This window comes from Halyomorpha halys, unplaced genomic scaffold (assembly GCF_000696795.3).
Source record: "Halyomorpha halys isolate HHAL.00 unplaced genomic scaffold, Hhal_1.1 Scaffold755.1, whole genome shotgun sequence".
Lineage (NCBI taxonomy): Eukaryota > Metazoa > Arthropoda > Insecta > Hemiptera > Pentatomidae > Halyomorpha > Halyomorpha halys.
The window spans coordinates 248632-262696 of NW_027108003.1; the positions used below are offsets into that span (position 1 = coordinate 248632).

At 27.3% G+C, this 14065-nt stretch overlaps 1 protein-coding gene across 2 annotated transcripts in view; it reads left to right on the forward strand.

Moving 5' to 3' along the window:
• Window positions 1–467: 467 nt before the first annotated feature.
• The window catches only part of Src64B (Tyrosine-protein kinase Src64B), a 16488-nt gene continuing 2890 nt past the window's right edge, over window positions 468–14065 (forward strand). Inside the window, exons 1-11 of one of the 2 annotated variants that reach the window (XM_014428916.2) lie at window positions 468–607; window positions 1041–1191; window positions 5239–5361; window positions 6360–6383; window positions 6880–7024; window positions 8070–8168; window positions 9714–9964; window positions 10595–10759; window positions 11772–12031; window positions 13329–13482; window positions 13584–13715. In XM_014428916.2, the coding sequence (XP_014284402.1) occupies window positions 1143–1191; window positions 5239–5361; window positions 6360–6383; window positions 6880–7024; window positions 8070–8168; window positions 9714–9964; window positions 10595–10759; window positions 11772–12031; window positions 13329–13482; window positions 13584–13715 (1402 nt within the window). In that variant the 5' untranslated portion in view covers window positions 468–607; window positions 1041–1142. Of the gene's footprint in view, window positions 608–859; window positions 968–1040; window positions 1192–5238; window positions 5362–6359; window positions 6384–6879; window positions 7025–8069; window positions 8169–9713; window positions 9965–10594; window positions 10760–11771; window positions 12032–13328; window positions 13483–13583; window positions 13716–14065 lie in introns of those variants that run through there. The other variant, XM_014428917.2, reaches the window with a different exon arrangement.

Consider the following 14065-nt stretch of genomic DNA (forward strand, 5'->3'; position numbering starts at 1 on the left):
TAAGTGGTCTTCAAAAATTGCATTTACAGTACCTACTTCGTACAGATGCGCTCTTTCGTTAATTTAAAATTCTATTTTAAAAATTTAATTAAGATTTTCTCAAAATTTCAAGGTTGAGATTTTTCTCTAAACTTTTAAAATATTTACGAATTTAAAAAAAATGGAGCTGACTTTATTAATGATATAATTTGGATATGGAAAATGTTTACGTAAAATATATTATGTCAAATTTTAGATATGCAGTCGGTACAATTTTTAAAATAAATATTTGTTTCTAGATTTCCTTTCCGTTAGAAATAGAACTATAACTATTTTCTTAAAATAAATGTTTAGCTACTGAATTGTTATAGAATATTCTGTATATTATGGGTATTTACCTGCTCTAAGTTGGGAATTTGGGTTTGAAATTTGCGCCAGATGGGCTGCGCACACTCACTGCCTGCACAGACAGGTTCGTCTAGCTCTGTCGACTGTGTTAACTCTCGCTCAGTTTTTATTGTTTAATTTACTTTGTTTTTCATAATTTTAACCTTAAGATGCACAAATTTGGCATACAACAGACCAAAGATAGGATACATCAATCCACTTAATAGTAGATAATTATAAGGTATTTATCCACGTATGCTGTTTACTTTTTTTTTGGCAAGTTGTTAAAAATTTGGAATAACATTAACCGTTGTATTAATTTTCTTGATTAGAGTTATCAATCGTAATAAGCCGTATTATGCAGCTAAAATGATAATTTTGAACTTATTTTTAAGATCACTTTTTGTGTTTATGTGTCCACGTCTTAACCTGTCAGTCTTGCTAAACAAATAAATTATTGATAATTCGCATTTTGAATACCGGATACCTATCGTAATTTCGTAATAATAATGGATGCTGTATCAATATTTGTCATTCTGTAATAGTCTTCTGATGTAGCAAAGCGCATATTAAGCAAGGAAGCTATCCATTGAATTTTAATGTACATCCTTTTATTTTTGGTGGATTGTCTTCATCAGATGGCCTGTGACTGTATATGTTCCTTTTATTTTTAGGGTAGTCGAATAGTAAGACTAGATGAAAATTTGATATTCGCAATGGGCTAGTGAAAATTATTTGATATTAATGTGATTGTTACTCTGGTGATAACAGCCAAGATGGGAATGTGTTGCAGTAAGCATAATCCGGAGACTGGTAGACCTCTTGGTGAGTAATTTTATTATTTTATTGTTAAAATTAAATAATCTATTATAGAAACAAACTATATTCCAATATTATTTTATTGAATCGAATGTCTGCCTTTTCTTTAATACATATTTTAATTTAAAATCTATTTTTCTGATGAAATGATTTTAATATTTCAGTATTACTTTATTATAATCTGTTAATATTTGTACGAACAGGTTTATTTTTGTAAGTTGCGGTAAGAAAGCTAAGATTTTACTGCTATTCTATTTAATCGACATTAATGTAAAATTGTTTAAACTACTCAAGTAAATATGAGAAAAATAAGGATGATAGAATTGTAACAGAAGCTTATAGCTATATTATACTTTTTCTGATTTGTATTTTTTTTTACAGTATTAATTACAGAGCTCTATTGTATTTATTTAGTTAGTAGATTAAGGAATGATAATATTTTTAACATTACTTTGGAATTTATCTATACTTGTCAGAATATAAATTGACAATAAGTGGATTGTGTAGCCCTCTAACAATGACATGTCAGGCTTGAGTTATTAATTAATCTACTTATACTTATGTGCAAAATAAAGAGTATGGTAGATATGAACATTATCAATATCAGTTTTATTCCTATAAATTTACAATTATCATCGCTATTTTCAAACCTCACAACGTTTTTCTTTTCTTTTTTTTTTTTTTTTACATTCTTATAGATTACTTTTATAAATTATAATAGAACTAAAAATAAAAAAATACCTGAGGTATTCCATTCATGCTTGTGACTCAACTTATCTATTAATAGATAGTAGGAAATGTACATAAATGCTGGAATAAATTAAATTTTTAATTATCTTAAAAAAGTTAATTATTTAAGTATTGCATTTTGATTAATAATTGGGTTATTGTTATTAATATTTCAATTTTGAATTATAGTGAAATTAAGTCGCTATTTATCTTAAATCGTTGAGCAAACGTTTAAGGTATATAAATAGCAAAACTAATTTCTTCTTACTGATATATGTATTTGTTTATTACAGAATATTAATTAGAAATTAATATAAGGTAATAATAAAGTGCTTAAAGTAATAGTTGTATCTATCTTAAAATTATAAAGATTTTGGAATCAAATTAAAGTAAACTATATAAACATTCCAGAAGATGGAATAATCTTATTATATGAAAATAATTGAAAAAATAGTATTAGATATTCTATTTTAATTTACCTTATAAGGAAGCTATATTACTAAAAAAAATTACTAAGACACTTATGGATACATCACCTTTTTTGTAGAAGCCCTACAATAAATAATAAATTTTTTATAGTCTTAAACTTACGAATTTATATTAAGAAACTTAGAGCAAAGTTGTTTGTTGGTGAAAAAATTAAATTGAAACAAGTTTGTTTAATTAATAGTTAAATTGTAATGAATGTTATGAAAGTAGTATATATATTTTGAATTAATCCAAATTATTAACTTTATTGTTTGAAAACAAAAAAAAAGTTTAAGGTTACCAATGCCTCTTATAACTCCAATGACCTCTGAAGAACTACTTGAGTTGCATTGTGCATGAGATTGACAAAAACAATATGAGATAATACATTGATATCAATTTTGCTATTGTTGTTTTTATATTCCGTATGTTACTGTATTATTGGATTTGACCCAATTGATATTAATTATTTCTAAAGAATATTTACTATTAGATAATTCAAGAAGTTCTTAATGATTAAAGTTAAACACTGTCTATCTTTTTAAAAAGTAAATTAAATTTAAAGGGAAATAGAAAAAAGTCTTAATGATTTTCTTGAATCATAAAATTTTAATGATTAAAAAACATTTAAAGTTGAATTTGAAATTAAATTATTTTGATTATATTGATGTAACTACTGCATTTATTTACTTAGTTATTAATTTAAATTTGGTTAAATTATTCATGAGTTTCTGTAGATATAACGTAGTGAGTACAATTATTTTTCCATTGTTCTATCTACTGAACTTTGACCTTTCAAGGTCAACTGGTGGTCAACTATGTTACTGAAGGAATATTATACTTTCTGGATTTGTTTAAATATTTTAATATTATTTATATTTGAATCACTGTTATCTTTTTGTGTTTAATATGAAGTGAAAATATGGTTACTTTACTTAAAAAAGGAGTGTTACTAGCCATGTTATTAATATATATTACTGTATAATGTTTTGAAATGTGTATATTAATCATTTTTATGGTTAGATTTCATTCAAAGTTTCAGCTATTTTTATTTATTTATTTCTTTTATTTATGAATTCTTTCATTTGAAAATATATTCAAAATTTAAGAAAATTTGGATACACTAGTTTTTTTAAATATCCATGTTACTTCGACTTGATCCAGTAGAAAAAAGCTAATCTCAACCATTAGTTATTGTTTATTTGTAAATAAACTAATTACATGATAGAATTTGTATCATACAATAGTTAATAATTTTTTTTATTTTCAAAATAATATTTTTTTGAAAAACTATTTCAGTTTTCTATTTTGCATGTTCTTACATTGTCGGATATGCATTTAACTCAACTAAGAATTTTATAGATTGCTTAAATATTACTAATACTTTATAATTATAGTACATATGAGAAAATGCGAAAGAGGATGAATCCATTTTCTGGTCTTTTATTTTATCTTTTATATTTTTTAAATATTTTTCACTCTAATTAGCGTACACTTTAAGGTGTTGTACACTTAATCTCTTAAAACATGCTAAATCTAATCTTTTTTTACATTCAAAGTCAGTGTTGAGGTTGAAAATTGGATAAATTCCTATAATATAGTTGTTCCAAACCCATTGAGATCAGTTTAGAAAATATTTGAAAATTAGGGTGTTTAAAAGTGAATTTTGAGTCTCGGGATTTATCTGTTTAAACCTTCCAATTAAATGCCCAAACATCAGGAAAAGTAATTAATAAAACAGTGCTAATAATAAATCTTCACAAGAATTTGTTTTGCAGACCCTCTTGTGGCTCATTGTCTGCGGACTATTGGTTAGAAACTAAGGCTGTAATACATAGAATGGCTACTCAATATTTCACGATATGTATATTTTTATTTATAAAAACAACATTTTGGCTGTGAAGTCATCATCCAGCATACTGAAAACAGGTCTCAATTCAATTTAAAAAAAAGATTATTTACAAGTATGGTTTTATTACCAAAATATTGTTGTTCTAAAGAAAAATATGTATTTGTTGAAATATTTTGCAACCTTTTTATTATTGTTAATACTATTTTCACTTTAAAAATCTATAAGGATTTGTATTTCTAAAAAAAATTTACTTTTGAGGTTAATGACTTCCAATTTAATGAAATTTCTTTATTAAAATTATCACCACAAGGTACAACGTTTTGGGAACACTGTCCCATATTCATGCACCTTAAACCTATAACAATAACAAAACTCATAATAACAATGTCCATCTCTATTCATTATAGTTCACACAATTATATTCACCTCATAATTTCTTCTAAGAAATCAAGTCACAATTTGTGCATCTTCACTACTCCTTAGCACAGCCATCACTCTATATTTCTTACTACCTCTATAATTTTAATAAAGAAATTTCATTAACCTTAAAAGAAAATTTTTTTAAGAATTGACTCACTAAACTTTCTATAGAGATAATCCAGATAAGGATTTGAGATTTTTTTTCAATTTCCCATGCAAAATTAAATTAATCCAATTTATTACAAAATTAAAAAAAAAAATTGGTATTTGATGCGTACTAACAGTATTTTACCCATCTATTAGTTTAAAAACTGTTGATATAATAATAATGGGTTAAGAAAAAAAATGACCTAAATTATTTATATTTTTGGACTACTTGAAAAATTTTCAAAATTCAAAATTTGGATTCATCCCATTTTGCATCTCCATGCTTCATGTCATCTAATAATATTTTTGAAGAAATAATCATGCATTATTGTTATAGTTATGATAGTTAATACATTTAATCAGTAAGATATTAAATATTTTTTAAAAGTCTTAGTTATCACATCTAGTGTTCTGATAAATATTTTTTCTCTACCTAGTATACCATGGCAAAGTCGGTGGTGAGACTGGCAGCGCTGAGCCAAGATACACGCCAGATCCGAACCGACCCTGTCAAGTGAAGAGGCCTGGAGTCGATATTATTCGTGCTCCGTCTACTCCATGTAAGTTATAACAGCTTAACATTTATATTGTTTAATGTTTCGCTGATGCTTCGAAATATCAGCATTTGATTTATATTTAATCATTTGATTTATATTAACGTTATTTAAATTAATTGAATGAGGTGCAATGAGACAAATAAAAAATTGTTAAACGTATTTTTAAATTAATGTTAATATTAAAAACCAATGGGAATAGGGTTTATTTATAAAATAATTTTTAAAAACAAAAATAATATATTACTATTTACTGTAGCTGATTGAGGTAATTTCTAATCTCTGCCAATTGAATTATCTTTTTGATATTTTTCCTGGAATTATTAAATGCTTAATTCTACTAATTAATTAGCTACCTCTTTTCATGTAGTAAAAGAAATAGGGCTAGATCATTCCATTAAAACATCTTTGAAATAGTTTTATTTAAACCGAAATATTGAATAAATCTTTAAATGTTGAAATTAAATATACATAACTGTTTAATAACTAATTTTCTTTATGATAATAATCCAAATTCTTTATGATGATAATCCAAACTGAAATGTAAGTACATAGCTAAATCCTATTCATTGTGTACCAGTTACCAATACTCTGGGTTGTATGAAGACAAGGGATTTATGGTGTATACCTTGATATCATCCCCGTTGCTGCAGCACCTGATCAAATCCTGCTGGAGAGGGGTCAACTTTTGTTTTGTGATGATCCCAAGGAATGAAAACTTGACCCCCACCCCCTATTACACCTTGGTTAGAATAAGTTGATAACCTGTAAGTAACTTTCCCCACATTTTAAAGAAATGATCTGGCTGGGCATAAAAAAAAGTTACCGATACCCCCCTATGAAAGACCAAGAGGATAGTTGTACTTTAACAATCAAGTTTAGATGTACATTTGGTCAAATATTTGAATTTTATGTATTTGGTTGATCGAAATTAAATCACTTTTTTAATACATTTATTTTGTCTAAGCTTTGAACTCACTACATGATTTATTTTTATTTTTCAGTTGAAGACTGGAAGTGGGAAAAATGTAAGTAGTAAAATAACAACTATTTCATTTATGTTATCTATGTTAGTATTACATCTTATACGCATAGTCAAAGCTCCTTATTCATGGTAATATTTACTCTGTGGATTAAAGAATTATGACAACTTCTAGCATTCGTGGCTGAAAATGTCTTTATTGGCATATTCAAAACATGCTACATATGTATTCTATTTTTAGAATAGTAAAAAATGAAGAAGTATACAATTAAGTATAAACAAACTAGTCTTACATAAGTACAATACTAAATGTCTTCCGTGAATTTATAGGCTCTGAGCTTCTTTTATAAATAGAAGAGGAAATTCAAAATTGTTTCACTGGAAGAATTAGATAGAAATGAAGGAGTGTGTTTTGATTTATACTTAAAATTGTCTCACATCTGTACGTGTTTTGTTACTTTAATACCGAAAAATGAGCACTTAATATTATACAACTAAATAAATAAACACTGTAACAAATGAAAACTGTTTTTGAAATTTAGTTGGAGCTGAGAGCAATGCCATCGTCAGTCGTGCCAGCAGCTCGGCAACAAGAAAAGTCGTTGTTGCAGTTTACAGCTACCAATCGAGGGAAGCTTCTGATGTCTCCTTTCTCAAAGGGGATCGTATGGAGGTTCTTGATGACAGGTATCTTTCATTCATTCATGTTTGTTTATTTATTATTTTCCTTAATGAACAAGAATAAATAGTTTATACTTAAAATTTAAACTTGAATACACTAGCTTATTACTAAATAGAGTTAAAGATTTATTTGGACACATATTTGATTTAATTTAATTTTTTTATTTTTCAGGAATAAAAGCCCTTATTATCACTTCTTTATTTTTCCTCATATCAGAATTAGTATATATATTTTTATGTTAGTTATTGCTTTGGGGATTTGCCTAATTCTATGAACTTATATATAATTTTATTTCTTTACTAATTACTTATTGTTTTAAATATCTATTTTATTATCATGTCCACATGATGCTGGCCAATACCTCCTTAATTAGTTTTAGAATTTACTACATCTTTTATATTTTTTGTTATATAAATGGACTCCAAATATTTTCTAATTTTTATATCCTTTGCTTTATAAATGCTAAATAGGCGAGACATCATAGAATTTTAAAAATAGGTTAAATCAAAGTAAATACTAAAAACCTTAACATTTTAAATAATGCTGAGGATGTAAAAAATAGAAAATATTTTATTAAAGGTAAATGTTAATAATCACATTAAATAAAAATAGAGATTCTAATTATAAATTTTTAGACAGGCAATGGGCAAAAGTATGAACAGTTAAGAAATATTCAGAATTAAATATGAATTTTTTTTACTAAGATGACATGTCTACCATTAGAGTTACGGCTATATTAGATTTTGGCCTAATAGAAACAACTTTTTAAATTTGTAAATTGATATAAAATAGTTAATTAGATGTGTAAATAGCAAATGTATTTTTAATTACTTGTAATTAATTTTTAAATTATTTATTAAAATTCAATGTATAATTTTTCTGAAAAATTGTTGACTTGGCATCATTTTTGTTTTAGAAGAACTAGATAATGGGCAAAAAACCCTGAAGTTTGTTGGTATATGAGGAATAATAAAATAGTTGTTAATAAATTAATAAAACTTTTGTTGAGCCTAAAACTCATAATTTACAATTTGATTTTTTTATTTTCAGTGAAGCTGATTGGTGGAAAGTTAGGCATTTAAGGACTGGAGATGAAGGTCTCATTCCATGGAACTTTGTCGCTCCTGAAAAATCAGTGGAATCTGAAGAGTGAGTTATAACTGTTCTTTTGTAAAAAATTTTGAGAGTTTAAACAACATTTAAGGATAATGGTTTTAATAAAGAAAGAATGTTTGATATGAGATTCAGTAGGTGTCAGCTAGTTAGGAATTTCATATGGTAGTGGAAAAGTCAGGAATTAGGTGTAAATTTTCAATTTTCATAAATTGAAAAATTGTCCATTTTTATGATTTTTTTTTAATTTGTTAAACATTACACTAACAGCTTTTTGAGTTTTGGTGTCAATTACAATTGTTTGCAATGTGATAACCGGAAATAGATTCTACACCTTAATGGAAAGAACGCTAATGAATATTTGACAGCTTTTATTAATGTATTACATGTAACATTTATACAAGTTTATTTGTTGTGTAGCTACTAAAATCATGCTATCATATCACTATAACAATGCTCTTTTCATGGTTACTATGTATAAATTATTTTTGTTAATTACATTAACTTATTATTAGTGGATTTAGTTATCCATGATAACTAATATTACACATACAAGTAATTGCCCACACTCAGTAGTATGTTCTCGTTTTTAGTGTCATGAGACTGATATTTATTTTTTAAATAAACAATTGGTATCCATGTTAAGTCTCAATACTTTTTATTATATAATCAACATTCCATCGTTTCGGCCAGTTTGGTCATCCTCAAGGAGAATCTTAATTATAAATTTACACCTCACATCCAATTATTTAAAAATGTTTTGCAGGCTATTCTACCCAGGTCATTAATTACGAGTCAGATTACCCTATTTTTTTTTTCACATTTTCATTAATTTTTAACACTTTTAATTTTAGATCAACTTAACACTATCAACTATCATATAAATTAACTATTTATGTGCCTAAATATCAAAACCAAAATAGTATCTAAAATGCTTTTTAGAACGTCATGAAGAAATAACAAAAATACTAAATTGTTTACTTTAAAAAATAAATAAGTAATGTGCCTATTGCAAACATAAATAAAACGCTAGTTAGATGTAATGTTTTCTTCGAAAATCGAATAAATCTAGTAATAAAACCATTACTAACATTCAATATTAATATCCTTAAAGCAATTAATATGCATAATGCTATTATTGTTAATTAATAACCATCCCTTCAATAACAATGTATGTAATTGATTACATTTATGTAAATGTAATTATGTTTATGAAATATAGTAATTTATATTAAATAAAAAATTGAGTTGGTAATTAAACTAATGTAACAATACCTACCAAAATGGTCACTGTTTTATTATTAGGAGATACTTTTATTTTCAAATTTCAGGATCAAGGTAATGATAAGTTAATCATTAATTTAATTCTATGTTTACAAGTATCAGAAAAAAATAATAGAAATCTACTTATTTTTAGTTATGTCAATTCTGGTGCAGATGTTATTGATTTTAATTTGGGCATTTCAATTACCAAACTTCGTAGACACTATGAGATTGCTTCTTCCTCTCTTCTTAAATGGATTCTGAGTTAAAATGTGCATTGATGCCTTTTTAATTACTGTGTTTTTCTATTCATTGTAGCTGGTACTTTGGAAAAGTATCCCGTAAGGAAGCAGAAAAACTGTTGATGAGTGACGAAGAGTCACGGGGAACCTTTCTCGTTCGTGATTCTGAGCATAATCCTCATGGCTACTCAGTTTCTGTCAAGGACTGGGATGCCACCCGAGGTTACCACGTGAAGCATTACAAAGTTAAGGGTTGTGAAGGAGGATTCTATATTGCCACAGGACAGTCAGCGCCGACCCTACAAGCCTTAGTTGCTATGTATACAAGTATGTATCTGAGATTAAGTTAGTTTTTATTTATTATTTTTATTTATTAAAATTGTAACTATTAATAAAAGATTTTTACTTTTTACTATTCATACTGTTTAAAGTCATATTTTAATTTAAGATACTTCAAATTAAAAAAATCGAGATAAGCTTGTTTAACATGAATGAATTTATATAGAGTGGTTGCATTTATAGGTGCTTTTTAATATGTTGGTTTTCAAAATACAGCATATCATATTATTCAAATACGTAAGTGGTAGGGGAATCAATAGATAGATGACAATACATTGGCCTGTATTGAACAGAAAAATTATATTTATTGATTAATTTTTTTACTGTATCCAAACTATATCTAGAAATAATATTTTTGATAATGGTTTAGAACTTAAATAATTTTTTATGAGAAATATTTTTATATTTGTGTTTCATTGAATACTTCTAGTTATAAAGATTAATAGTTTGTTTGATTTGGGTTTATAAAATTTCCCCGAAGATTATTTCCTTTTTTTTTAGTGATTCTATTGATGGGACAAGGGAAAAAAAAAAATTATTTAAGATATCATTGGTCGACTTTACTTTAATATATTCAAGAATGTTTTATTGAATAAATTATTTTTTATTATGTTTCAGAGAACGCACTAGGCCTCTGCCACGTTTTGACTAAGCCTTGTCCTCGACCGAAGCCACAGATCTGGGACCTTGCCCCTCAGCTTCGAGACCATTGGGAGATTGATAGGAGCGAGATCAGGCTTATTTCTAAACTTGGACAGGGCAACTTTGGTGAAGTTTGGTATGGTAAGTTTTCACTTCTGCTCCTAGAAAAGATTAAATTTTACGAAAATGTCTATATTAATGAAAATTGAAATAAAAAATTTATGGCAATGTAACCTCCAGATTAATATCTTTATTTTTGAAAATACATATCTTATAATAAATAACTTTTTGGGGATTGATACTATCTTCAGCCCTTAAAATAAACAAATTAAAACTCATAAATTATCGCATAGTTAAAATTTTAAAGTGATATATTATAATTCAATAAATTAATTTGTTTAAATATAATTTAATTATATCACTTCAAAATAAATAAGTCCTCAAAGTCAATTTTTTCACATTATTGATTATTAAAAGATTACTCATGATGTTTTTATTGTTGAATTTTGATTGATATGAGAGGAATAATAAATACCCGAATTTAAGCCCTGCTTCAGGGTAAAAGTTGCTGAAAATACCAGAAGGTGCAGGTTGCACATTAGCAACCTTTTTACTGTTGTTTGCTTCCTTGTAAATCATGCACTTTGTAGAAACTTGCACTTTGCGGTATTTTTAGCAGTTGTTACCCTTAGGAAGGTATTTATATTATATTATATTTATATTTCATTTAAAATTACTTATTAAAATTAAAAATATATTATTGTGACCATCATTCTGCTTGAATTAAAACAGTAGCATTGATTTTGTGTTGGCACTAAAGGTATTAAATTATAACCTTAAATTCTCTTAAATACTTTTACCCTGTTGTTTATTGTTGTTCAATATTCTTCCCGTATATTTACCTTCATTTGTTCTATATTTATTATTCTTGTATCTGTTTCCTTTTTTTACCCTTGATAAAGACCATCAACTTAGGTCGATCCTTTACCTCTCATTAAACAATGTATTACATTATTATGTATTTGATTTCTTACCACAATCCCTACCATTTTCTTCTTGATTTCATCTACTTTCAGGTGTATCCATTGTTTGAGTTTAAAATTTACCATTGTTTGAGTTTTTTATAATTAACACATTTATTTTTATATTTCAGGTAAGTGGAGAGATACTATAGAAGTGGCTGTGAAAACATTGAGGCAGGGAACAATGTCTACTGGTGCTTTTCTACAAGAAGCTGCAATAATGAAAAAATTCCGCCATGATAGGCTGGTTGCTCTTTATGCTGTCTGCTCAAAACAGGAGCCCATTTACATTGTAACAGAATACATGAGGCATGGCTCCCTGCTCGAGTTCCTTAGGAATGGCAAGGGGAAAGATTTGTCCACTCAAGATCTAATCTATATTGCAGCCCAGGTATGTGATACAACTATATATATTGATGATGCCACCAGTATTTATTAATAAATTATTATTCTTCAGTTTTAACTCTATTTATTACCTTTCTTGATTTATTTTTTCAATAATGAAACTTAAATTGAAAAAAAAAATTAGGCTCACTCAAAATTTTATGTTTTACGTTTTAACATACATTGGATCCAAAGTTCTACTTAGAAAAAAAATGTCCATATGTCGTCTGCTGCTTTCCTTTTAAACTACTGGGCTAATTTTTTTTCACCAGTATCAGATCTCATTTCACAATGATTCTCAGAACTCTTCATTATCATCCTCCATTTTATTTAAAAATGATTGCCCATGAGAGGTGTCATGGCCAGAAACAATATAAAGTGTTTCATAATTACTATTATTATTTTTATTAATATTATTATTGTGGCACTAGAGTCCTATAAGCCTCCTCTACCACAGCCAACCAATCTCAATGATCTCTTGCTGTTTCTTTCTATTTTTCAACATTTAACCGCCTTAGAACCTCCTCCATATCGTCCAGCCAACTGATTGGTAGATGTCCTCTTTTCTGGTTTCCCAAATAGCATCTTCTTGGGTATCCTTTGATCGGGCTTCCTCTCTATGTGTCCTGTCCATTTTATGCGTGCTCTTTTCACTAAAGTCATGATGTTGGGTTCCCCAGGTGTCATAATCACTATCCCCAACTTCAAAAAATATTCATATTATCTTTGAATGAGTGAATTGATTTTTTTTTGTAAGGTTTTAGTTGCCAATGCCTATTTACCAAATCAGGCACATTATGGTACAGTTACAATGCAATAGTCAGAAAACATGTTTTTCTACAAACTGTAGAGCCATAGTGGTTCTTTAAATAATTTCGATGAAACCCACCTAAAGTCTTCTCCTTAAAACCATTTAACTTCTATTTATAGAATAAATCCCCGAGATAAAATAGAAAAAACTTATGAAGTAAGGAAAACTATATTTATGTTAATTAGTATAAATTTCATAGTTAATTATGCAATGATCATTTGAAAGATAATTAAATTTTTTAAAAAGTGTGTGCATGCTTTTTAAATTGGACCTGATGAATTTTTTTAGTATAGGTATCAATATCACGTGTCAGCCCATGATGATTCTCACAACTCAACATTATCATACACTAACTTTTTTTTGGACTTGATATAGTGATTCTGAAACTTTTTCTTATAGTTTATTATTTATTAAAATGATAATCCATTGCTCAATAACTTGTAAATTTCAAGTATTTCTAGCTTGACTGTAAGGAACATTACTCTGTTTCTAGGTTGCTAGTGGCATGGAATATCTTGAGATGAAACAGCTAATTCACAGAGATTTAGCTGCTAGAAATGTGCTAATAGGCGATAACAACACAGCCAAAATATGTGATTTTGGATTGGCTCGAGTAATTGAAGATGATGAATACTGTCCCCGACAAGGTATGTTTTATTATAATTTGATTTTGGTTTAATGTCCTTAAATTTTTTATTATTATGTAACATTAATTTTTTATAAATAATTTATTGCATTTATGCGACAGGATCAAGATTTCCTGTGAAATGGACGGCACCAGAGGCAATAGTCTACGGAAGGTTTTCCATCAAGTCTGACGTGTGGTCTTATGGAATACTTCTGATGGAACTATTTACATATGGACAGGTTCCATATCCCGGTAATTTTTTTTTTTATTTAGTCAGAAACATTATTGCTATTAATTAAAAGGTTTATTCACAGGTTTCAATATTAGTACCTATGAATTATTCTTGAGGTTGTAGAGGTAATCAGCTCAATACTCAATATAATAAAAAGGCTTGAATTTTTTATTTATAAAAACTTCTTTAGTCTATATATAATTTTTCTTTTTAACTAAATAAGACTTTCTCAATTGAAAAAATTTGGCTTATCAAAGAATTAAGGTTGCCATGAGCCTACTGTACAATAGAAAAATAAAATACTATCAACTATGATATAAATATATATATGACTATAAATACCAGGTCATTCAAAAAGTCCTGTCGTTTT